Source organism: Saccopteryx bilineata, chromosome 6 (genome assembly GCF_036850765.1).
Source record: "Saccopteryx bilineata isolate mSacBil1 chromosome 6, mSacBil1_pri_phased_curated, whole genome shotgun sequence".
NCBI lineage: Eukaryota > Metazoa > Chordata > Mammalia > Chiroptera > Emballonuridae > Saccopteryx > Saccopteryx bilineata.
Window position 1 is genome coordinate 182826075 of NC_089495.1, and position 27437 is coordinate 182853511.

Consider the following 27437-nt stretch of genomic DNA (forward strand, 5'->3'; position numbering starts at 1 on the left):
TAACTGCTTCCAGTGAGAACCACTACTATAGATCTATCTACCTTGACTTAGAAGTGTGGTTAACAGTGTTCATTAAATGGCCATTGCTCAGTAATGCATGTGTTTGCAGGGAGCCATGGAAGAACAAAGGGGAAATTAAAAAAATGTATAACTATGAGAGTTTCTTTAGGAGTTTTTTTTTTTTAATATAAAATAAGGTGTGAAGTAAATGCAAATAATTTAAAATAGTAAGTTAATAGAAATGATTTAGAATAACAACATGATTGGAATTTAAAATTTTTTATTGATTGATTTTAAGAGAGAGAGAGAGAGGAAGAGAGAGAGAGAAACATTGATTCGTTCCACTTATTTATGCTTTCATTGGTTGATTCTCATAAATGCCCTGACCGGGAATCGAACCTGCAACCTTAGCATAGCAGGACAGTGCTCTAAACCAACTGAGCTATCCAGCCAATGTTGAGCTAAGTCTTTTTATATCCATAAGATTTTTTTTTTCTTTCATCATAACATGGACCTGGTCAGGAAAGGTAGGTTGAGGTCAGAACAGTTGCTTATCAGAAGAGAAAATATGTGACAAGAGAGAGAATCTTGCATCTTTAAAAAAATTTGGGGGGAGGCACACTTGTTTTGCAGTTTTTATGGTCCATACATTTCTTACAAAACAGGTTTGTAAAATTATAGGCTCTAAAATGCACTAGGTACTTCCCAAGTAATTCAGTCTCTTCATATAAGGTCTCTGAAATATTTTGCTCACAATTAACATTCATTTTGGTTTTTGTGTAGCTATCTAAAGCTAATATTTTCCTATACTCTAAATGACATCTTCTCTTTTTCTTCCTAGCACAGCATCCTAACATAAATCCATCAGAATGACACCTTCTCAGGTTACCTTTGAAATAAGAGGAAGTCTGTTACCAGGTATTATAAAAGAGCATTTTTCTTATCTGGCTTATTTTAAATATGGAGTTGTTATTAGAATGGGTCTAATTTTTAGGTGAAAATATCTTTATGGCTTACCCAATGTCACAAATGTGTTTGGAGCATAGAAAACTCAAGGAAAAAACAAACAAACAAAAACCTCATATTTTCCAAGAAAGCTGTGATTTTATTTACTTTTGTGCATGATAAAGATAATTGGGCTATGATTTTTAAGTAGCATGAAAATGAGGGAAATTTTACTAGTGCAAGACATTGGCAAAATATTTGACTAAAATACCTTTTTTCCCTATGTGTAAGTTTTTATTTTTAGCTTTATAATTTTTTGCTGTCTACTTAAGCAGTGTGAAGTAATTTTGATGTAAGATAGAATGTCAAACAGTATCATCCCTGAGTTATATACTTTCTTGTTTGATATACTCTGGCCACACTGGCCAGTTCCTCAAATCTGGCATTCCTTCTCTACAACCATTTGGACTTTCTCAAATTATTTCCTCTGCCTAGATCTGTGTGCCCCCTTAACTCTCTTTACCACAGTCTCCCACTTCCAACTAAGTGAAGGTCCCTGTGAAATTCAAGGTTCCAGGACTTCAGCATATTTTACAGACTTTTATGGAATTACTTGAGTAATTTTGTTTGTGGATAGATTATAAATTCTATGAAAATGTTACTTTGTTTTGTTCATACTGAATTTCCCACACCTTACACAATGCCTGCCTCATAGCAGGGGTACATATGTGTTCAAATAATGAGTGAATGATTGATTTACTCTATATGTCTAGCATTTTTGTTTTAGAAGCTGTCCCTGCAGTTGACAGAGTTGTGTGTCTTAAGTGCAAATTTTTAGCCAACATAATTTGGTACATCTCCAAGATTCTACAGATTGAAGGTTGCTAATCAGCTGATAGGTGAACCCCCTTGGGTGATGAGGTCAGGTGCTCACCTCCTGTCTCATGTGCAGCCTTCTCTGTGGGAGAAGACTGAATGAAGAACTATATATATCATCCCCTTTTAGGGAATTGTACAAAGGCAGGTTAGCTAGAAGGAGCTGGCCATGTCAAATAGACCACACAGTTAGCCATAGAAGGGTCAGCTTGGCAAGAGGGGACTCATATTCTCAAGGACTAGGGAAGGTAATGGTGGATATGAATGCAGATGAATATGTAGGTGGGAAGGATAGGCCGTAGAGGGACAGGGAGGGGATGTTAAGAAAAACTCCATCTCCTCCAACTCTCTCCCATCACATTGATTTCCTTGTCAGGGAGGAGGAAGTGTTCTCTGCTGAATGTTGAGAGGGGTGAGGTCAGAGGGATCAGTGAAAAGAATATGTGGGGGTGCTGTTCGCAAATTCCTTTACAGTCTTTATAAATCTTTTATAAATGAAAGCTAATTAAAATAAGAGATCTGTTTAATGTAGTAAAAATTGTTCCCTTTCCCTCATAGAGGTCATATTCAAAGGCAGTCAGCAGAAACACAGAAACGTAGCAAGAGGGAAACTGGTAAAAATAGGAGCGCTTATAGGAGGAAAGAGTGAACTGACAGATTGCCTAAGTTTTACTTTTTCTATTTGGGGTCTCCATGTTCTTTCCAGAGCAAAGAGTAGCAGCTGTTTTGTGTGGGGCCAACATATAACTGACTCCGTGAAAAACTTTGAATGAGCCTCTCCTTTCTAAAGGAAGTATAATGGGCCAAATCAGTGATTTTCTGGTACTCTGTACTTTAGCTAGGAGCCACAGTATGTGCTGTGATATGCATAGCAACATATACAATCTTGGGAATGAATATTTGTGCCTTTTGTTTAGCAACAGTGTTTATCCTTTAAAAAAATCAGAGAAGGTATGCTAACCTAAATTAATTGTAAAAACTCTGGTTACTTTAAAGAATTAAAGTATTTGAAATATTTTGGCATAAAATCTTCATATACAGTTGCCCTGTGCATTATACACATGTATTTAGAACTCTGAAAACTTGTAAATGACTTTCCTACGTACAGTTTTAGTTAAGTTTTATAGTCCACGCTTACAAAATGCTCATGCAGGGGGCTAAACCAACTAGCTGTAATTCTAGTCTTAACCAGAGTAGTGCCTAAAGCTGAAACCAGGCTACTCTCAGAATGTGAAGGAATTTGTCTTGAACTTTATCGTTTGAGCTCAGTTCATTATCTTTTTCTTTATGAATTTTAATTATATTAATTCAGAATATGTTGATATAAAGTGAAAGACTTATGCATGTTTATATCTAGGAAGGTGTAGGCTTTTGCTAAATATATGCAATTTAGCAAATAGAGATGATAGCAGTATGTTGGTTTGTCTTACTGATGAGAAGTGTTCTGATGAAACAATAGTCATTTTTTTAAAGATGTATTACGTATTTCAGTGTTTTGTGGGGTTTTTTGAGGATTTTTATTGTTGTTACATTTCCCTTATCCCATTGATAATTTTTTTTTTTTTCATTTTTCCGAAGCTGGAAACGGGGAGGCAGTCAGACAGACTTCCGCATGCACCCGACCGGGATCCACCCAGCATGCCCACCAGGGGGCGATGTTCTGCCCCTCTGGGGCGTCACTCTGCTGCATCCAGAGCCATTCTAGCGCCTGAGGCAGAGGCCACAGAGCCATCCCCAGCACCCGGGCCATCCCCGCTCCAATGGAGCCTCGGCTGCGGCTGCGGGAGGGGAAGAGAGAGACAGAGAGGAAGGAGAGGGGGAGGGGTGGAGAAGCAGATGGGTGCTTCTGCTGTGTGCCCTGGCCGGGAATCGAACCTGGGACTCCTGCACGCCAGGCTGACGCTCTACCACTGAGCCAACCGGCCAGGGCCGATAATTATCTTGATCTTCTCTTTGTTAATAACTACTGTTTGAGCTCCTGAAATATATCAATTTTATTTTTTTAGAATACTTATATGCATTTAGTGATTTTCCCCTTTAAATTGGAAGCTGCCTTGAGCAGAGACAATGGTTTGATTACTTTGTCTTCTTGGTGCTTATTATTGGCTCAATAAGTATTTGAATGAGTGAAGAAAACAACATTCCTCTACATCGTTTTTTGTCTCTGGCTTTTGTTCTGTAGAAGTGGGTCAGCGTAATAACACAGGTGTTAGTGTGGTACCCTTGGTCCAAACCCTTGTTTCCAGTGAGGATCCTCAATCTCCACTAAGGGGACTTTGCATCTGGTTGAACTAATTCAGCTGGCTGCTCTTTTCTTGCTCTCTAAAATTAAATGTGAAACTTTTCTATTTATGCCGTTGTCACTTGTGTTTCTTTAGGAGAAGTTTTTGCAGTATGTGGAAGCTGTGATGCCTTGGGAAACTGGAATCCTCAAAATGCTGTGGCTTTTCTTCCAGAGAATGAGACAGGAGAAAGGTAAGCATGGGAATGTCAGCTTACAGAATCATTGTGACATGCAGATTATTAATTTAGGGGCTTCTGAGATAGCTTGGTATAAAGTGTGAAGTAGCTTTAAGAGTTTGTTGTTAGGAAAAGTCCATCTGTTCTACAGTTCCTGTACCTCTCAAACAACCATTTTCTTTTTCTTTTTATTTTTTCAAATAACCATTTTCAATTTTTAGTTGGTTTTTCTGGTAGTTACTACCACATTTCTAAATAATAGGCTTATATTGTTTTTGTTTTTTTTTTTTAAAGAACCCTTTTAGGCAGGATCTTTTGGTTTCTCAGTACATGTTCTTGATAAAAGATCTAATTTTTGCTTTAGCCTTTATAATTTTTTCAGATGTTTGTATAGTATTAACTAAAAGTAACAGGATGGACACATACTTATTTAGATATCTTAGCTAATATAACAAAATGAGTTCACTGTGCACATGAAATAACCACATTAAACTAAGCTTGGGTGTACTGATGCATTGGGCTGGAGAAAGGTAGGTCTGGGTGCTGGTTTCATTCAGTTTTGCAGTTAACTGGGATCTTGGGCAGAGCTCATATAACTAGGCCTAGGTTACCTCATCTGCACAGATAGGGTAGAATCAGCAAATGTCAGCGTACTTCTCCACTTGGGGATACTTAGAAGTCTTACAGGTTGTTACGATGTATGTGTGTGTAAGGGTAGTGAGGAAAGATGAGGAGATTCTAAATAGAATATAAATACATGTAATCCACCTAAGAAGAAATGCCATCTTTGCTGGTTATGAAACTCAAATTCTGCCCAGGTGGTGGTGCAGTGTATAGAGTATCGACCTGGGATGCTGAGGACCCAGGTTCAAAACACCAATGTCGGGGTCACTGGCTTAAGCATGGAATCATAGACATAACCCCATGGTCACTGGCTTGAGCCCAAAGGTTGCTGGCTTGAGCAAGGGGTCAGTGGCTCAGCTGGTTCAGCAATCAGTGAATAACTAAAGTGCCACAACGACGAGTTGAGGCTTCTCATCTCTCTCCCTTTCTGTCTGTCCCTCTCTCTGTCTCTTAAAAGAAACAAATGAAACTCAAAATTTGTTTTCATGTGGAGCAATGCTACTAAAAATGTGGCCTATGGACCAGTGCTAGACAAAACCCATTTATTAAATCAGTGCATGATGTAAGAAATACAAAAACATTGAGAGCAAGGATTTAGAAACGTTTATCACAGTTTGACATGTAGGGCATCCATGCGTGTCACCATGGACTCATCTTGTTGAACTGGGTACGTCGACCAGACATTCAGTTGCAAGACAGATTGGATAAAACAAATAAACAAAAACTGGGCCTTCAAAGCACATAATTTGAGAAGCACCGATGACAAAGCAAAAGAAAATAACAAGGAAATGAAAATAATACCATAATGGAAGCTAAAAAAAAAACCACCCTTTTTGCTATTTGTTATTAGTGTGGCAATTTTCTCAGCCACAAGTCAAGTTCTATTTTTTTTTTTTTTTTTTTTGTATTTTTCTGAAGCTAGAAACCGGGAGAGACAGTCAGACAGACTCCCGCATGCGCCCGACTGGGATCCACCCGGCACACCCACCAGGGGCTGATGCTCTGTCGCGACCAGAGCCACTCTAGCGCCTGGGGCAGAGGCCAAGGAGCCATCCCCAGCGCCCGGGCCATCTTTGCTCCAGTGGAGCCTTGGCTGCGGGAGGGGAAGAGAGAGACAGAGAGGAAGGAGAGGGGGAGGGGTGGAGAAGCAGATGGGCGCTTCTCCTGTGTGCCCTGGCCGGGAATTGAACCCGGGACTTCTATACGCCAGGCCGACGCTCTACCACTGAGCAAACCGGCCAGGACCTAAGTCAAGTTCTATTGACAGATCATATTAGAATCACAGAGTAATGAAATGTTTATTCCTTTCAAGTGGCTATTTTTTCCTCCATGTTCGAATCAGCCACTCCTGTGAAGTGAAACCCCATATCTTTCTAAACTTGTTCCCAAAACACTTCTCTGCTCTGAACTTTTGGGCTGCCCTGTCACCTGTCTTAAGTAACATTTTGTCCAGCCTCGTCAAAACCATGTGGACAGAATGAGGTAACGAGCTGCCATTTTCACATTGTGACGTACACTGAAATGTAATGGATTCATATATGGCAGATCAACAGTGCTTCACAAGCAGGAAGGAAGTAGATGATACAAGAAGATGACACAAGCTGATACAAAAGGCAAGCATGTGTCACCTTTGGACACCAGCTTTATGTTTTAGGGTTGAGTTTCTTTGGGATTTCGGTCTGCATCTAAGTCCTCTGTACCCATTCTTCACAAAGTCTCGTAAGCCTCTCCATCCCCACAAGCCTTTGTGGTAACAAGAGCTCTGTTGTATTTTTTTTTTCTACTAACAGTTAATTTGAAGGTCTTGGTATTGTTTACTAATAATGCAGAAAATGTAGGTCACTTGTGATTTTACTTGCTCTGCTTGTGGATTTTGGGGAAGGACATGAGGACAATTCAAAATCTGCCAGGAGCTCTAAACCTCACTGATCTTCCTTCCTGGATTATCTTGAGTTTCATCAGGTTCTGTTCATTCTTGACATTACTGAGCAGTTCTGGCTCATCTTTAACTTTGGTACATGTGCGTAGAGAACTGGAATAGAAAGACTCTTTGCTTGCTCTTTCCATCTCTTCTCTTCATTTCGTTGTTCTTAACCAAGAGTGCACATTAGAATCGCTTTTAGGGGTTTTTAAATATACATCCCTAGAGTTTACTCCTGGAGGTTGAGAAATAGTGCATTAGAGAGGGACCCCAGTACATTTTCCAAAGCTTTCCACTAATTCTAATGTACACATCTGGTGCTCATTTCATACTCTAGCTTACTATTTTATAAATGAAATAGTACTGGGAATTTGTTGTATGTTTGTTTTTTGGTAGCAATGATGGGAAATACATTTCACCTTATAGTTGGTAGAGTTTGCCTAGAGTCCTGTGTTGAAAATGATTCTGAGGCCTATCATGGAAACATCATACGGGCACAAATGCCAAGCATTTGCTATCCTTGTATTATAGTAGTGATTCTCAACCGATGATACATATCCAGTGCCCTGTGGAGTTTTATGAAACGCCTCCTGATCAGGCTCCACCCAGACCTATGAAATCAGAGTCTTCCAGGGTATATGTATTCTGTTACTACCATGTTATTCTGATTGCTGAAGGTAGGACCCTGGCTGACAGCTGGTTGTGGTTATTTCTTAGGAACCACACAGTTAAGTCAGAGTGAGGATAAGATAATGCCCTAAAGCCTGGCAGAGCCAGGTGGGGAGCAGTGCAAGCCATCTGGTGTTGTGGAAGAACATTTGGAGCTGCCATTTATTCACTGAACTGTTCATGAAGAATTAATGTTTGGGTCCTGGTCTGTAACAGTGGCTCTCAAACTTAAGTGTTTGTCATCAGAGTCACCTGCTAAATTACAGATTGTTGGACCCCACCCTCAGAGTTTTTAATTAGGTTTAGGTCTAGGTGTGGCCTGAGAATTTGCATTTCTAACCAGCTCCTCCCAGGTGGTACTGATGGTCCTGGGACCACACTTTGGATAATGCTAGTCTATGATTTGAAGCTAAAAATCAGTTCTAATCATGAATTGTAGTGCATTTTTTACTTTGAGTCAAAGTTTTAGAATAGTATAGGTCAGAGGAAGACATTGGGTTGAGACAAATGAGATACAGATACTGATTGCTTGGCTAAGGAAATAGCCCAAGGCTAGGCAGGACAGTTAGAACAAGGGACACTTGGGAACAGGAGTGATTTACTGGCTTTGCCCTAGAGCCTCTTAGCAGCCATGCAACATCTTTAGCTAAGTAGAAAGTCTGACTCTTGCTCCCATCTCTGTACAACTTGCGTTTTCTGCTGGGAATACTTCTGGCTCTTGGTATGGCTGGTTCCTTCCATTATTTACCATTTCGTCTGAGCTCAGACAGTTCTTCTTCATTGAGATCTCCCATCCAAAAGCCTCCTCCAAAACTTCCTGTCACATCAGAAAGGTTAGATAGCCCTTACTATGTATGGTGGTCAGCTGTTGGTTTCTCTACCCACACAAGGAAGCAATCTCCTGGAAGATGGGCTCTTTCTACCTTATTCATCTGTATGTTCCCAGGACCTGGTACAGATTAGACTGAGAATAAAATTTTGTGTAGGAACAGATAAGTGGTATGGGTTACAGACCTTATTTGAGGGGTTTTATGAATTATGATGTCTCTTTGCATTTTAGTTTGATATTGATGCTGCTGCTTTAATTTTTTTCCCCTCACAGCATGTTATGGAAAGCAACTGTTGTACTCAGTAGAGGAGTATCACTTCAGTATCGCTACTTCAAAGGGTGCTTCTTAGAACCAAAGGTATGTTTTCTTCATCTAGTTTCCAGTTTCTTTAGCAGACTGATTTCTTTCAAAAGTAACCAATTTGTTTGGATACATTAAAAGTAAAATGAGTTTGTTTTGATCAAATAAGGAAACTAGAACTTTAGATTAATAACATTTTAGTACCAAAAGGCAAGGAAGTAACCACTTCAGAGGTAGAATGAAATTTTTAAAAGACTAATAGTAAGTATGTTGCAATATTCTCATGAAATAGGTTTTAATGGTAAATAAATGTCCTTGATAGGTAGGTATGCATTTTCTGGAACTTTTGTAAAGTACTAGTAACCAGTTGCAAGGGTTTTTCTTTTTGTTTTTTAATCCTTATGTTGTATAAGTACATTTAGAGGAGTATGTAACCAGCTTTCAGTGAGTAATTATTTTAAAAAAAAATTTTTATAGCAGCCATCTTTCAGCGGCTGCATTGTTAAACTTCTGTCAAAACTGAAGTCGTTTCTTTTAGATTTTCTCAACAGTGGTGTTGCTAGACCAGGATCTTTCCTGAAGGCCTTTGGAGTATCTGTTAAATCTAATCTGCTTGCTCACAGTGCTTTATTACTTTGGGATTGTTTTCATAGAAGAAAAAAGTTGATTCTTTTCCTCTTATTTTAAAGATACTTACTTGCTGAAAGGATTCTTTTCCTTCAGAGTTTTATCTTGGAACACAGTTGGGCTGCATGTGAACAAGGGCTTAGGCAGGACACTAAGAAGCAAAGCATGGATAGAACTTTTTAAAAATTTTCTTTCCCGTTTGGGTCATGAATACTTGTTACACATGAAAAATGCAAGCAGCCACTGTTAGTTATTTTCTTAGCCACCATTATAAAACAGAAAAAACTGACAAACCCACTTCAGCTGTCTTTTGCACCTATTACGTTTCTTATTCTGAGAATATATTGTAAATACTCAGTAATTAAACTTAAATTACATTATGGTTGATAATTGTGTTGGCTTATCTTGACAAGAGTCTCACTTTATGACTTAAGAAAAGACCATTTCTTTAGTGTAAGGGGTATGCATCATGACATAGTTCTTCAGTGTAAATTGAACAATTGTGCATGAATACATAGGTTGTATGTAGCATTCATGGCGTTGAAAGCTTACTTATGGATCCTGATATGTGAAATTTGTAATATGTGAAATCAACTATATTTTACTTAAAGGGATGTTTGGACAAGAAAAATTATAATGAGTCCTTTGGGCACAGTTTTCTAAAGTAAGACTATTGTCAACAGGTTAAATTAAGCCAACCTATAGTATTTCCCCTCTTAATTAAAAATGTAACCAAAAGCAGCAAATCAGTACAAAAGGCCATTTTGAAAAAATTGGCAAGAAGTCTGCTTACAGTAAGAAACAAGTTTTTCCCCCTTGTAATACTTGCAAAAGTTTACAGTATGTGTTGGTGAGTGTGTTTCTTTAAGTAGGTGCTCTGTATCGTGTACACATGTACCGTGTGATGCAGGGGCTGCTATGGTAAGTATGTTTTTCATGGAATAGAGTAAATAGCTACATAAAATCCCAAGCATATGGCTGGAAGTGTTCTTTTCTTCATATGCCAGCTTAAAGTGACACTTTTTTTTTGTAAGTTGGTGGCGCTTTTTAAATGAAACTTAATTTTTAATAGAAATGGTTATGAAACTTTGTCTTAATTGTGCATTGTCAAATGATAGAACTAATATACAAGGAATCTTAAATCATGAAATGATATAAATTGTTGGAATATATATTTTATGAATATAAAGAATAATAGAGAAGCAAAGTAATTATGAAAACAGTGAAAAGCTGAAATAGGTAATAAGATGAATTTTACTGGGTCAAAGTTTTAGGAGGTAGTCTACCCAAGTAGTTGTAGAGCCTAAGCTAAAAGTCTTGTGGTCTCGTCACTGACCTTCAGACTTCAGCTTCCTCCTCTTTAAAATGAAAAGTTTGAACTATAAATTTCATAGGTCCGTTCCATTGCTAATAATTTACTGTAAGTAATGTAAAATATTACCATTCATATTCTCTTTTATATTTTGCTCTTTCTGGCATATTTCTTTTAGGTTAGAAGTCAAGTCTTGATGTACTTTTTCTCTTAATTTTTCATAGCTACATATTCTCTTACACTTTGTAGAATTAGAATAAGGTGCTAATATGTTGAATATTAAAATAATTTTACCGGTGATAAATCAAAATATGAATTTATATAAACATAGAAAACAGAGGTAGTCTATATTCCTGGAATGAAAACATTGGTGTGAGCCTATAGATAGTCCATTAATTTCACATTCACCAAAGTAGTTTTTGAGTTAATATGCAATTTAAACATTTGTTTAATCCATGTCCACTCCTCTGTAATTATGGCTAGAATTAGGGTAGCTACATCATACTGAAATGTTAGCCAATTTTTAATTATGTTGTCTTTGAAATATTTTCTTCATCTTGGTGTAAGTAGCTCTTTATTTTTCAGTAATGTATCTGTTTCTAATTTTTATAGATGTTAACATTCACTGATAATTAGATTCATTACAAACTTTTACTTTATTCTTAATCTCCCTTGATTTCCATTTAAATCTTTTAACAAAAGAATCAGCCATCTGTGATAAGCAGATAATGGTTTATTTTTAGAATAGCCCAAGGGTGTCATTCTGTACAGAGGTTTCTTAATATAATAAAATTCTTCTAAATACTACATTCCCATAGCTGTTGACTTTGCATTTGAGCCATCTCATAAATCTCTGTCCACCTAGCTTTCTTTGTTTTACTCATTCCTTGGCAACCATTTTTCTTAATGGTCTTATTAAAAATAGTGATTTTTAGATAACTATGGTCTGGCCTTTGACAGCATAGAAAAAAATTTTTCAGAGACCCTTTCACATGCATATTTTTTCTAAAATTGTGGAAGAAAATAATAAGTAAAATTTTTAAAGTTCATATTTACATTTTTCATGATATTGAAAAGCAATAATTTTGCTTGGTGGTTTAAACAAAGCAAAAACTCCAGTCTACATGTTGAATAATAACTGTTTATTTCTCACAGTACTCGATGTAGCTGAGTGATGTCAGTAACTGTTAAAGAAAGCATTAAGACTGTGTATATAAACATAGATTTAAAAATTTTTTTTATTGGTATGCATGTTTGAGAATATTCCAGCAATCATCTGATTTAATATTTGCTAAATTATGAAATAATTCTACCAGTACTGCTAACTGTCTTGGACTGATATTGATGCTATTCCTTTTTTTCTCCAAAGACCCACCTTCTACTTGACTCCAAAATGTTTACAATTGTGGCAGCCTCTTACAGAATGGAACCATTCTTTTTTTTACTAAGATGTAGAAGATTGTTTTAATGGAATAGAGCTTTGAAAAGGATTGCATGTTTTGGAGTCATTACCAAGATTTTTAATATCAATGCTCTTAAAATTTTTTTTTTTTACAGGGACAGAGAGAGTCAGAGAGAGGGATAGATAGGGACAGACAGACATGAATGGAGAGAGATGAGAAGCATCAATTATCAATTTTTCGTTGGGACACCTTAGTTGTTCATTGATTGCTTTCTCATATGTGCCTTGACTGTGGGCCTTCAGCAAACCGAGTAACTCCTTGTTCGAGCCAGTGACCTTGGGTCCAAGCTGGTGAGCTTTGCTCAAACCAGATGAGCCCGCGCTCAAGCTGGTGACCTCGGGGTCTTGAACCTGGGTCCTCCACATCCCAGTCTGACGCTCTATTCACGCGCTACCACCTGGTCAGGCTTAAAAAAAATTTTTTTAAATGAACTTCAGTTAGTTAAAATTTAAGATTACCTTCTAAAGTTTCAATAAAGTTGTCATAAAAATTTTGGGAATTCACCGTATGTTAAAACTTGGTTCCTTTTCCCCCATTATTTTAACACTTTGTACCAAACAGCATGAATTTATAGTGTGAAAGCTAGTAGACACAATTGTAAGTCATCTGTTGAATAAGCTCTTTGGACTGCTACTCAAATACTCCATTCTGTTCTATCCCAAATTGTTTTATGCTGTGAATAGTGGGTTTGTAACTAAAATGTATGAGAGTGGAGTTAAAATTACCACTAAAATACATTTCCTATCAAATATTTAATTTGCAAGGCTATTATATGATTAAGTATAGATACTATAATCAGCACATGGTAAACTGTTTTTTCCTCTGTCTACTTTTTATCCTTGTTGATCGTTAATATATTCATGGCACCCTTTCAAGTCACCTTTGATTAGTAACTTCAATGAGAATATAGATCCATTTCATCTTTGTAGTGGGGAGAATGTTCTTTTTTGTTTGGGATGGTGGGGGACATGGGTGAAGTTGAGGAGGACAATAGGTTCTTTTTTTTCTGGCTGCTTATTTTTGCTAAGAAACATTCCTATTTCTATTGCATACACCATATCTCTCAAGGATTAGAAAGTTTGATATTTAAAAAAAATTCAGAAAAATGTAACGGGAAAAGTTGTAGTAAAAAATATCTAGGAGATGAAGGATTTAAACGCATCTCCTTCTTTTAGTTGTAATGAAAATTAAATTTACATTTTAAAATAAGCAGTTTCACATTTACATTTTTGATAACATCTACCCAGTCTACCAGTTTTTAAGCAAACCCTTTTAATAAGGAGGTATTTGTCTAGAGAAAATGAGCATTTTCTTTATTATCCCAGGATAAGTGACTTAATGATTATCTAGTGCTGTTTTAGTTTTCAAATTTCAAAAGCTCACAAGTTTTAAAAAAGATTTTAACCTATGATTATTTTAAGTGGCAGAATTATCTCGTGTTTAACTACTTAATACTGTGCCTGATTTATTACCTACTTATTTGTTATCATTTGTACATTCATTAAATTTAATCAATATTGAAATCCTGTAACATGTTCTAGGACAATATTTACTTATTTATATAAGGTATATTCTGGAATGGAAGTCTCCTTATGTAGTTGCAGGAAAGCTTTGTTTAACTTTTCTATTTTATTGAATTTTTGGGGTGACATTGGTTAATAAAATTACATAGAGTTTCAGTGGTGCAATCTATAATACATCATCTGTATATTGCATTGTATGTTCACCACCCTTAGAAGAGAGTATTTAATGCTATATAAAGATAACAATAGAGAAAAGCTTATATATTTAAGGCTTTTTAAAAGTATATTTAGCATATGCTCAGAAAAGGCCTTGAGGATTATGAATGAAAACGTTTGTAGTGATTAACCCTAAGTGGTGTGCAAATGGGTGACTTGTTTTTGTTTTTTTTGCTTCCCTGTATTTTACTACATTTCTTCAAAATACATGTAAAGAGCAAAAAATAATAAAGTAACTTATAAAGTTACAGTTAAAATTTTGCCTTTAAAATATGTATTTAAGGGTTCTATTTTGGCATGTAAGTTTAATTAGTGATTTTTTTAAATAATTAAGGGAAAATTAAGAAGAACTTAATATTTCAGTCTCTTAGGTTTATGCTGGGAACCGTTGTTGATAGGTTCATTCTTGTTTTTAAATTGGTGTAGATCAGGGGTAGTCAACCTTTTTATACCTACTGCCCATTTTTGTATCTCTGTTAGTAGTAAAATTTTCTAACCGTCTACCGGTTCCACAGTAATGGTGATTTATAAAGTAGGGAAGTAACTTTACTTTATAAAATTTATAAAGCAGAGTTACAGCAAGTTAAAGCGTATAATAATAATTACTTACCAAGTACTTTATGTCGGATTTTTGCTAAGTTTGGCAGAATAAATCTTTATAAGACAACTTACTATAGTTAAATCTATCTTTTTATTTATACTTTGGTTGCTCTGCTACCGCCCACCATGAAGCTGGAACACCCACTAGTGGGCATAGGGACTAGGTTGACTACCACTGGTGTAGATGTTACCGACAACACAGAAAGCTTGATTTTCTTTTTTAGTAAGAAAACTTGATAACAGGATACAATATCAGGAGTTACCACACTGTATGAATTTATAAACTCAAAGCACTAAGAGTAAAACTGGATGTTAGTTCTCCTTTCATCAAACTTGTTCTTCATATTTACCCATGAGTGTGTCCTTTCTTTACGGTTTCCTGTGTCCTTAGAAACACTGATTATTGTGATGTGAGAAATCTCATGTTCTTCCTATTATCTTACTATTCTTAAATGTATATAGTAAAGAGCTTTATTATGCCCTCAAGTTTCTAGATTAACATGCGATAATTGATCTTGAAGTACTTGTTCCTCCTATTCCTATGATCATAGAGTTTCAGCTTTTTTCAAACACTTCATGAGTTACTTAAGATGAAATACTTTATCCAGTAACACCCCATTGACTGCTGACATACCATACATAAAGTGTATTTGCAGTTAACTTTAACTTAGGACAGAGTACCAGTTAAAGATTAAAATTTCTTGGAAAAAAGTTGAATATTGTAGGTAAATTTAAGAATGGGTTTAAGACGGATTTATGTGCCAGTTCATTTTTCTTTGTTTACTGTCTCATCCTCATTTTCTTCCAGCACTCACCATGATTTGTGACCTGGTACATTCCTGATTGGGGGCATATAGTATTGATAATTAACAAGATGAATCTCTTGGTTTCATGTTTAGTATAAACTTAGGCCACAAACATCTAATGGAGTCATGAGTAGAAAATAAGATAAAAGAAATTATTGCAGACATTTAACTTTTAAATTGCAGACTATCGGTGGTCCATGTCAAGTCATAGTTCACAAGTGGGAGACTCATCTACAACCACGATCAATAACCCCTTTAGGTATGGGCATTAACTGCATCTGTTTGAGGCATATGCATAAAGTTACTAATATGCTGCACATGGCTTAGTGGGATTTAATACATTTTTATTTTAAAGTTTAAGGTCACCTTTCACTTAGCATATCATGAATCTTTCAAAACTAAATAATTCTTACTTGCCTTTCTTTATAAACTTTATTAGAAATGCTTGCCTAGTTATTTTTATTTTCTTGGGTTAAATTAATTTATTATAGAATATTTTCATTTGGAGTAATTACAAAGTAATTTATAAAGTAACATTCTCCTTTGCTGAGCATCCATGGCTTTATTTGATTACTTGCTCAGAGAGCTTAGAAAACATTTGAGGAAAGAATTAATTCAAAACAAAGATTCTTAAATTTTTAACTTTCAATAGTAAGAATAGAACAAGTTATTCTCTACTGCTCACAAAAATTAGGGGATATTTTATTGCTTCATATACACTTTGAAATATCCCCTAATTTTTGTGATCAGAAGATTTGTTCTGTGTGTTTTTTTAAACTAGTAAATACTTGAATAAACTTGTATGAATAAATTCAAATTTCTTGGTTGTAGCAGACATTTTTCTCCTAATTTAGTTAAATACCTTGCTGGCTATATTAAAATTGATATTCAGATAGTTTTTTTTAAAAAGTTACTCAGTTTTCTTATGTCTAAAACTGGCATTTCTCTTCATACAAATATTTTCAATTTCTTTTCCATGCTAAGATTAGAATTTGAATTTCATTTCACACACATTGAATTATCCACTTGAATTCATCTGTAAATTGACTCAATGCTGAGAAATGCACCTTTCAGTTTCTAGTGAAAATTAGAATGTAAAGGTAATTAATGGCTTTCTAGTTACCAGTTTAGAAAGTAGTGAGAGATTCTGCTTTATCCTGTAGTATGGACGCATCTTATTTAAACATATCTCATTCCATCCTCTTTATTGGATTTTCTTTTTATGTGTTATATTTTTGATAGTGTATTAAGAAGTTTTCTGATAGCATCTTCAGAATTATAATAGTTCTGTACTGAGGTTGGAAATTATTAGGTATTGAATATTTAAAAATAATTTGCATTTTAAAGTATCTTGCAGTTAAGTATATTTTATTGTGAGAAGTGGGATCATTTTGTTTCTGATCTTTTAAAAAGAAATTTATACTTTTGGAAAAATAGAAGTTCTAGATTTAAGAGCTGCGTGAAAACTATCAGAATCTTCATTTGGGAACTATCACACTTATTTTGACAAATATTTCAGACTTATGTTTAAAGTAAACTGGGAAGGGAAAGAGCAGAGAATTAGTATGTTAGTTAGCAGGTAGGGCTTAACAGCCTAACTCATTCAGTTGAACTTTCTGTTAGAAGGGCATGTGCTAGAACTTACTCTTTTGGTAGTTCCTCACAGCTCTGAGTATACAGGTAAGTTTACGTTGTTTTTAAAGCTTTTAGCTGGCAATGGAGAATAGTTGAGATTTGAGGAGAATTGCATTTTAGATAAGTTCAGAATATATACTACATAAGAATAAGCATTTTAATTGTGCCAAGACCTTTGGTTTGAAAAATGAACCGGGAGATATTGTTGTCTAGCAACCTGTCAGTCTCACACATTGGTGGGTGTAGAAGTTTGTCCCAGTTGCCTCTAGAGCACCTGTCTGAGGAGTTTTCTTTCTCTTCCTTCTAATGTCATGAATAATTACAAAATAGGTAAGAACTGTTAGTGTTTGATAGCCTTCTTAAAAGGGAATTCTTTATTGAGGGCTACAATAATTATGCTTATTCATTTTGGGCTGCTTTTAAATTTTAGATTTCATATTTTAAAGAAACACTTAAGGTGGGAAATCAATTGTTTATTCTTTATATATTATGAATTTTAACTAGGTTTTCTATTTTCCTTCAATTCTAGAAAATGAAATTATTATTGACGACGGACAATTTGGAATCCACAGTAAGTAAGACCAACTTTTAAAAATTTTTAATGATATGGTTGAACTGTTACATAACATTCATTAGAAACAGATAGCATAGGAAACTAGAATAGGGAAGTAAGACAGTGTGATACTAAAAATAGAGGCTAAATGTAAGAAACAAATAACATTCCCTTAAATAATAGTTTCCAATACAGGGTAAAGCAAAAGTAGGTTTACAGTTGTGAGTACGCAAAACAGAGTTTATTCTTGTTTTATTACTTATTAATTATTGTATTATTTCCATATGAACAAGTGTGAATCTACTTTGCCCCACCCAGTGTAATTCTTATGTATTAAAATTTCAACCTTTTGGTTTTTGACAGGTAATTTTAGATATGTGATAAAATCATATTTTAACAGTATTGTGTCTGAAAATTTAAGGTGTGAAATGTGACTATTAAGGTAAATTTGCTTATTGTGTATGTTTATGTGTATACTTAAAGTAAAATTCAGATTAAGCAGAATGTTTTAGTAATTCTGGCTCAGTTGGTAACATTTACTTACACTATATTAGAAAATCCTTCTACCTCTGAATATGTTGAAAATGTTACACATTTGTATAACACTTCTGCTTCAGTGAACACTTTATTTTGAGAATTCAAGTTTTCAATGACTCGAGTACTTACAGTTGTCAGCGTTATCAGCGTTGTGCTAAACTGCATTTTCACTTTGAATACTTTACTGTAGGAGTCGGACAGTGCAGAGGGGTGGGCAGAATGTGTGCTTGTGCTGACCGAACCAGAGATAAATTGCTGATAACCAGTTTGCTTTCCTGTCCAGAACAGGAAGGGACAGGTCTGAATGTTTGGGCTGTGGTTTTACTAGGGACATATGTTAATACACTTTAGTAAATGTACATGCTTTGGCAATGTTTAGATAGGAATTTGGATTTTATTGGGGGTTATTTGTATTACACCATAAGATAATCTAAAATACTTGAATAGCTTTAATGTTTAGTGTTTTACAGTCTTAACCTCTTTTATTTACAAAAGATGATATTTATGCTACATGTTTTGGAGAGCTTTCTTTATGGAGGAATAGTTTTCTCATTTCTTCCACTGTAATGCTTGACATTGTATGCCTCTATTATATGTTAATTACTATGTATGGTTATAAATGCATGGAAATTGTTGTTCTAAATCGGGTCGGGAACCTATGGCTCACAAGCCAGATGTGGCTTGATGGCTGCAGCTGGCTCGCAGACAAATCTTTAATAAAAATAATAATAATGTTAAAATATAAAACATTCTCATGTATTACAATCCATTCATTTCCTACTGCTCATGTTCATGGTTGCTGGTGGCTGGAGCCAATCACAGCTGTCCTCTGGGACAACACCAAATTTTTATTGGATAATGCGTAACATACACGGTCATTGTATGGCTCCCACGGAATTACATTTTAACATATGTGGCATTCATGGCTCTCTCAGCCAAAAAGGTTCTCGACCCCTGTTCTAAATTCAGCTTTAGTTAACTTTTAGGATGGAAAGCCATTTCTCTAACTTTGTCCATTTCTGAAAAGAGATGATAGTGGTGTCTCATTATTTTTATAATTTGCTAATTATTAAGCATTTTTAAATTATATTTCTAAGGAGAAATGTTTCTTGATTTTTTGTTTGTTTGTTTAAGTCCTATTTAGAAAGTTAGGTCCTAAACAATCAATAGCTCTGTAGTATTATGGGAAATGTATTACCTATGTTAGTAGGAGACTTCAAGTTAAATAGTAATAATACAATGTTATCACAGTTGTGCAATTTATGGCAGAAGATGTAAATGTGAGAAGATAGAACTGACTCACAACTTTATTCTTACAGTCTCATATCTCATTCCTCAGCACTAGTGTTATAACTATTCAATAGTTTCAGCTGAATAAATATTTCATGTGAAGCTTTGGAAGTTTAACAGTAATCTACAATGAAACAACTATAGGTTAGAAGCCATGTTGGAATGTGTATTCTTTCTGAAATGGATTTATGTTACTTTGATAATGAATTTAGTAAGAAAATTCTTATTTACTTAAATTGTTAAGCTATGGTTATTGTGAGCATTCATTTAATTTTTCCTCCTTCATATAAAAGTTATTTTTCAATGACAAATTTAAGACTACCTATGTATTTGTCTTGGAAAGAAATACCAGTGACATATAATTGGAGTGTATTAAAATCTGAATGTGAACTAGAATTGTTAGCATATATTGTACTTACTGGATTGTTTATAAAATATGTATAATAATTACTGTTCTTCCCTATTTACTTGCCAGATGGTGTTGAGACTTTGGATGCAGGTTGGCTGACATGTCAGACTGAAATAAGATTACGTTTGCATTATTCTGAAAAGCCTCCTGTCTCAATAACCAAGAAGAACTTAAAAAAATCTAGATTTAGGTATGACCACACGTATTTGTTATTTAGGCCAAGCTTATATATCTGTGTAGTTTATTATACCATTTAAAATTTCTTAGTGTAGCAATAAATTGCTTGTATTAAAATTGATAAAAGAGAATGGTTTTGTGCTACATGAGGGCAGAATGGCATAAACAGAAAATGATTGTTGGAAATACCCTTCAGTGTCCTAAACTTTTTTGTAGTTTAAAAATGAAAACCTTTCCATGAGGAAAGGTAGCAGTTATTATAGCAGCTCCATCTTAGTTTCTTTTTAATCCTATATTAATTTAAGAAGTAGATGCGAGGCTTTGTGTGAATAGCTAAATAGTAATTTTATTTTTCTGTAATGCCATCATACGGTATATACCTATGAGTGAGCTGGCTTCTCAGTGCCCAAGCAGCTCTGTCACTTGGATGCAGTTCATAATGATACTGCAGTTCAAAAATCCATAACTATTTTACCATAACTGCTTAAGTAATATACTACTTATCCCAGTCATAAAATGTGTAAGGGAGAGGGGATGTAACACTTCATAGTTATTTGCATTGGCTGTTCTGAAAGTGAGTAAAGGATTTTGGGTGTACCTTGTCTCTGTGCATTTCTAGGCCTCTGCTTGGCTTCAGAGAAACCGAGGTAATTGGACCACATGGTTGATCTGCAAGATCCATTTGACTGCAAAGATTCTCTGACCAGTTAGTCATATATAATTGAATATTTTATCTAAATGTTAAAAGAAGCAAATAAACTCTGTAACAGCTATAAAGTGTCTCATTAGTGTAAGACTTGAAATAAAAATAGCAGTAGGAGATAAAGCCTTGGTTGGTTGGGCTAATTAGGATTTTTCCCTTGACTGTAATTAAGAAAGTAACAGAAAGTAATGGTTGGGGTTCTGATTGGTATGCAAATATATAACTGAGTCTTATCCTGTTCTTGTTTATAGAAATTACTGAGTGTTTGTATATATTATAGTATTGTTTAGGCTTAAGTTGGAATATTTTTGTATAACCATACTTAGTTGGCCTCTACAACTTAGTAACTGATTGCTATTGAAATAATCATGCGTAGCTAGAAACTGGTCTTCTTTTCCTTTCCCTAAATTTTTATTAGTGATAGATTATTAAACCTTCCTGGGGTAGGAAATAAATTTATCTAAAAGGAGATAAGGACTTCCAAATTTTGTAACAGCTTATCCATTTGAAATAAAACACTAAACATGCTCTTTCATCTTATTACCATCAAATTTTAAACACAAGTTTTCCTTTCAGTTGACTCCAGCAGTAAGTGGAAAGCAGTATCTCTTAATGATAGACTATAACATTTATATAGCTGTTTGAAGGAAACTTTTAACAAATAAATTCTTTCATAGATCTCTTTGAATGTGAATTTTCTTCTTTTTTTCTTTTTTGGTAGGTGCACATTGCCGTTGACAGAATAGCCTTTTTATCCCGTGCCTTTCTTGTCTGTTCATTGTTGTCCATCTGTGGTCTTTCTTCATATACAGGGGGTCATTGGGTTACAACACAGTTCTGTTTTATGACAGTGACATAACCTGAATTTTGGTGTAAGTCGAAACACACCTTAGCCTAAGTCACTTACCTATCCTAACACAGTTGTAAAATCATTAGTCGTGGATTAGTCTGCGGGCCGCGAGTTTGAGACCCCTGACACAACTAAGTCACAGAAAAGGGGAAAGGACATAAATATACTGTACTGTAGTAACAAAGAAAATGACAAAAAATGAGTGTAGGAAAAAAAACCCCTTACCTTTATTCCTGTGGTTGGCTTGCACATTAGAAGGGGCATTGCAAGGTGGGAGAGAGTGACCTATTGGGAGGAGGAAGCTGGAGAGGCAGGAGAACCTGCAGAAGGTGCTGGAGATACTGGGTCAGGTGAATCAGGATTGCCTAAGGACCATGCAGGAGATGCTGGAGATGATTCTACCTGTACTACAGGTGTTTCATCTCAAGAAGCAGCTGATGTAGAGGGTGCAGGCCTTTCTGCCTTCTTAGAGAATTGTTCCAGGCTAGTCTGGATGTTTGATGACTTTTTCTCTTCCAAAATCTGCCTATAGCATTGCAAGACATCCATAACAGCTCTATAGACCTTACTGAATCTGTCATCGCTGGGGTCCTCAGCCTGAAGTTTTGCCTACCCATCCTCTACCGTAGTAAAACCTCCTGCTAAACCCTTGGTAGTAAATTCTCTTGGGTTCTGGGGTTCCTATCTCTTCCTCTTTGGTCAGCTGCTTCTCCAGCTGAATGAGGTACTCAGCAGACAGCTCCTCTCCATGTGATGCCAGTAGCTCTGACTTTTGTTTAGGAGCCACGATAAGGGCCAAAAAGTCGCCATACAAAACAACACAAATGGAACACTTGTGCTTTTAATAGTCCAAAATGTTGTGGGTAAGCGTACTAGAGGATGCCGACTCCCTTACTCGTACACTGTGTTACTGCATATTCTTTGGCTCCTTGCAAACTATCGGTAGTTTGCCCACATAGTCTGTAAGTAAGACGCTAATAGCGTACGCCAAAATACTCAGGTCTCAATTTTTTAAAGTTTTTATGGGAGTGAGCATCATAAACTCGAAACGTTGTATGTCGAGACTGTTGTAACCTGAGGACCCCCTGTATCCTGGTAGAGAATGTTTCTTCCTTCAGCTTCACCAACAGAATCAGTTGTTTAGAGCTATTCTTAAGAGCTTGATTTATGAGAAGAGATGATGATTTTTGTTTGGATTATTGAAGTACTACTTTTGATTTTATAGTATAGTTACAGAACAGTATTACTAATTGAATAATCTATATAGATGTTCCCTCTGGGAGACCTCAGAATTATGTGGGTATGAGACAAGGCTCAACAATAGTTGGAGGCAGGAGGTCATGCAGAGAGAGCTGGCCCCACTAATACAATTTCATTATTTGTATTATGAATCAGATCCCATTTAAACCTAGAATAGAAAGTTTGTAGCTCCGCTGTTACTCTATCCCAGCAATTTTCAACCACTGTGCCACAAGAATTTTTAAAATATGTAATACCTTACTATTTTAAGATTGGGGCACTGATCTCTTTTCTCTTAGACTGTCAAATTAAAAAATGACAACAGCCAACACAACAATTGCCATCTGGTATGAATGAATCAAAATTATAACTATTTTTGTGTGTGTGAGATTGACAAAATATATTTTTGTGTGTGCTGCTGCAGAATTTTAGTATTTAGCTTATGTGTGTCATGCAATGAAAAAGGTTGAGAGTCACTGCCCTGTGCACTAACATTGCTTCCTACATTAATAGTGTTAAAATCGTTGAAGCACATTTCAGTTGGTGCAAGAAATTTCAGGAATTGAATGTTTTTTGGCATTACAAGTGCTCTGTGCAAGTAATTGCCTTTCATTGGGAGTAGACTAGTCTCTATGCCCTATGGCTTGGGTAATTGGTCTTTGTTCTCATTGCTGTGAGGCTTATAAGAGTTTAGATACTCTTAGTTTATTTGTTGTTTCATTTAAAATGCACATTTATATAAATATATGCACGCACGCACACACACACACGTAAGAAGATGCATACTTAATACAATGTTTTTCTCTAATGTGCTTCTCACAAAGTACCCTGACTCACTATGTTAAAGTAGAAGAAGAAAGGGGTCATTTTTGAGTTTACAACCTTCAACTAACAGTCTTTTAATGCACATTAACAATTGGTTCAGTTTGGGGCTGATTTTATATATATGTATCTGTAAAACTTCTCAAAAGAAATTGAGGCAGCCAGTTATAAATAACATAATAAAAGTACCTTTAACTGATTTTTTTTACCTCCCCCACCTTTCCCACCATCTCCACCTCTACCTCCACCACATCTGCCACCTCCTTCACCACCGCTTCTTAACTCATTTTTTAAAAACCAAAAAATTAAATAAAAACAACCTTAAGCATAATAAGCATTTATCTCATTTTAATATTTTACAGAACTCTATGTAGCTTAAAACATCAGTATTTGGTAAAATATAGCTAACGCCTTAACCTGTAGTATGTATAGTCTTTAAGGGGGGCAAAAGTAGGCTTACAGTTAGTTGTCCATATGGAAAATAATACAGTAATTAATAATAACATAAGAATAAACTGTTTTGCATGCTCACAACTGCAAACCTACTTTTGCCTCACCCTGTATTTTGTTATTTGAAGATTTTGCATATTCAGGGAGCACTTCTAACATTTAGGTAACACTTGTATGAGTTCCTTCTGTTCCACTTTGTGCATCTCATTATTTTTTACTTTTGTTTAGGGTAAAACTGACACTAGAGGGTCTCGAGGAAGATGACGATGATAGGGTGTCTCCCACTGTTCTTCACAAAATGTCCAATAGCCTGGAGATATCCTTAATAAGTGACAATGAGTTCAAGTGCAAGCATTCACAGCCGGAGTGTGGGTATGGCTTACAGCCTGATCGTTGGACAGAGTATAGCATACAGACAATGGAACCAGATAACCTGGAGCTAATATTTGATTTTTTTGAGGTGAGTAATTCTTTAACTTGAGGGGGTTGAGAAAGTATGCAGGGATGAGTTTATTTTCACACTGATTTTTATTATAGTCTAATTTGTGTAAACCATGATTTGTACAGGATTTTAGATGTTTTAATCCTATGCATTTTAGCAGGCTTAAAAAAACTTAGTGTTGATGGATTCAAGTACTATTAAGAATATCATTAATGCTTGACTGGTGGTGGTGCAGTGGATAGAGCAGGTAGTCAACTTGGTCCCTACCACCCACTAGTGAGCGTCCCAGCTTTCATGGTGGGCGGTAGTGGAGCAACCAAAGTATAAGTAAAAAGATAGATTTAACTATAGTAAGTTGTTTTATAAAGATTTATTCTGCCAAACTTATCAAAAATCCAACATAAAGTACTTGGTAATTATTATTATATGCTTTAATTTGCTATAACTCTGCTTTATAAATTTTATAAAGTAAAGTTACTTTCCTACTTTATAAATCACCATTACTGTGGAACCGGTTGGCGGTTAGAAAATTTTACTACTAACAGAGATACAAAAGTGGGCGGTAGGTATAAAAAGGTTGACTGCCCCTGGGATAGAGCATTGACCTGGGACCCTAAGGTCCCAGGTTTGAAACCTCAAGATCTCCAGCTTGAGCATGGGGTGGCTGGCTTGAGCACAGGATCATCAACATGATCGCAAGGTCACTGGCTTAGCTGAAGGCCCCCGCCCCCAGGCATGTATGAAAAGCAATCATTGAACAGCTAAAGTGATGCAACCACAAATTGATGCTTCTCAACTCTTTCTCCTTTCCTGTTGATCTCCCTCTCTTAAAGAAAAAAATATGGGGGGTATGTGTGTAAAGAAAACCAAATAAAAGGTGATGGTGGACAGTTTGACTTTGGGTGATGGGTATACAATATAATCAAATGTAATACAATATATACAAAATGATCTAGAGATGTTTTCTCTAAATATATGTACTCTGGTTAAACAATGACCCCTCATTAAAATTAATTGTCTTAATAAAATTATAAAATTAAAAAAATAAATAAACCTGGAAAAATATATATAATTAAGAGAACTTAAGCAGAATTAGTTTCAGATCAAGACCAGATGTCTTAATGTTTGTGTCTGTTCTAAATATAAATGAATTCTATCGAAAGGAGCCTCCCAGGACAAGTAGAGGGACAGACAGGCTGTGTAACTCCTTGTGAGCAACCTAACGTAACCAGCATGATTGAGTCCTCTTCATGGCTGAAGTTTTTTGTTTATTGAGGCATTTTATTGTAAGAATTCACTGTAACAATGGACTCATTTTCACTTTACTTAATAGTATAAATATATAATAAAAATGAGTTGCTGTAAAAATTATGCCCGGTTGTTCAAACTCTGTGCTGCCAACTTTCTGACCTACTTGTGATACTTCTACCCGAGCTCTCCAGCTTACTGGGCATTCAGATGCTCCCCACACTGGGCCCTCCCTGAGGGCCTTGCTCTGTTGTACTTGGCTCATGCATACCGCTTTCCTTAGACTCTTGTTCATGGGCACTTCCACTCACATTTTCACTAGATTAAAGTTTCAATCTTTGCCTGACCAGGCGGTGGCGCAGTGGATAGAGCGTAGGACTGGGATGAGGAGGACCCAGATTTGAGACCCCGAGGTCGCCAGCTTGAGCCCGGGTTCATTTGGTTTGAGCGAAAAAGCTCACCAGCTTGGACAGTCAAGGCACATATGAGAGAGTAGTCAATGAACAACTAAGGTGTCGCAACGAAAAACTAATAATTGATGCTTCTCATCTCTGTCCATTCCTGTCTGTCCCTCTCTCTGACTCTCTCTGTCTCTATTAAAAAAAAAAAAAAAAAAGTTTCAATCTTTGAGGGCAGGGAACTTGCCTTGCCCAGCAGTAGCAACTAGCCACAGTTTATTGAAAATGGCAGAATTCAGAATGGATTTAATCCCATTGAGTAACACTTGTTGCACATAATTAAAATTATCTTTGAATTGTTTAATTTGATGTATCCTTTAGACATAGCCTATGTGAGTGGTTTTTTAGCTTCCTTGCATTGGATGGAATTTAAACCTTTTTTTTTTTTTCAAAAAAACTATTTTAAAAAACTAATTAGATTTCACCTAAGTAATGAGATCTAGGTGATTTTATTGTAAAAATAAGATCTGTGTGTTGAATGTTTCTTTGTTCTTTAAAGTCTTACCTTTTAATCTCTTGAACAGCTTAACTTCCCTTTTATTTGGTTAGCAGTTTGGGAAATACTATTTTGTTCATAAACTAGGCTGATAAAGTACCTAGTATAATCTCAGAGCATTCAGTTTCCTGGGGAGTTACCATACCTGTATACCCTCTGTGTGGGTGTGTTTTTAAGGAATAGAATATACATTAAAAGCTCACTACAGGTGTATTTTAGTCTTTGAATATAAAAGTGCTTAATTTTCAGTCAGTGTTTTAAATTCACTTATTAATAGGATCAGAAGAAGTGTAAAGCAGTAGAGTTATGATTAATAAAGTAACACAAAGTCTTAAAATAGTATATACAAAAAGTGTACTATTTATTACCAAAAAAATGTTCTCAAATTACATGGATACAAAGTTGATTGTATTTCCTATTGATCTTCCTTCCTCCATAGAGTTTTTCAATCTTTAAATGGGAAATATTGAAATATAGGAATTTGAATGATTCTAAACCTCATTTTTTCAGGAAGATCTCAGTGAACACGTAGTTCAGGGGGATGCTCTTCCTGGACATGTGGGTACAGCGTGCCTCTTGTCATCCACCATTGCTGAGAGTGGGAAGAGTGCTGGGATCCTCACTCTTCCCATCATGAGCAGAAATTCCAGAAAAACAATTGGCAAAGTGAGAGGTAAGCCTGGAGACACAGGGTGGCCCTTTACAAATAAGCAAAGATTAAGTTAAAATTTTTATTAGTTTCAAATTGAGCTTTTGAGAATGGTAAAGATTAGAGATTTGTTTTAGAAAACTAATGTAATAACAACAAAGATATATCTGTTGAATTTTCTGGAAGCTTCCCTTTGAATCAGTTTTGACTTGTTGATTTTTTCCTACTTGATAGTGATTAATAGGGCTAGTTTGAGTGGTATTTAAATGTAATTGAGCTCATTATGGTATTTTTAATTGTGTTTCTT

General features: G+C 35.6%; 1 protein-coding gene across 3 annotated transcripts in view; it reads left to right on the forward strand.

Annotated features, from left to right (window-relative positions):
- The window catches only part of GPCPD1 (glycerophosphocholine phosphodiesterase 1), a 53208-nt gene that overhangs the window by 4400 nt on the left and 21371 nt on the right, over positions 1–27437 (forward strand). For 2 of the 3 annotated variants that reach the window (XM_066237189.1, XM_066237191.1), the window contains exons 2-9: positions 842–918; positions 4200–4296; positions 8598–8682; positions 15356–15431; positions 17337–17378; positions 19663–19786; positions 24066–24297; positions 26992–27154. In XM_066237189.1, coding sequence (XP_066093286.1) covers positions 870–918; positions 4200–4296; positions 8598–8682; positions 15356–15431; positions 17337–17378; positions 19663–19786; positions 24066–24297; positions 26992–27154 — 868 coding nt within the window. In that variant the 5' untranslated portion in view covers positions 842–869. The remainder of the gene's footprint in view (positions 1–841; positions 919–4199; positions 4297–8597; positions 8683–15355; positions 15432–17336; positions 17379–19662; positions 19787–24065; positions 24298–26991; positions 27155–27437) is intronic. The other variant, XM_066237190.1, reaches the window with a different exon arrangement.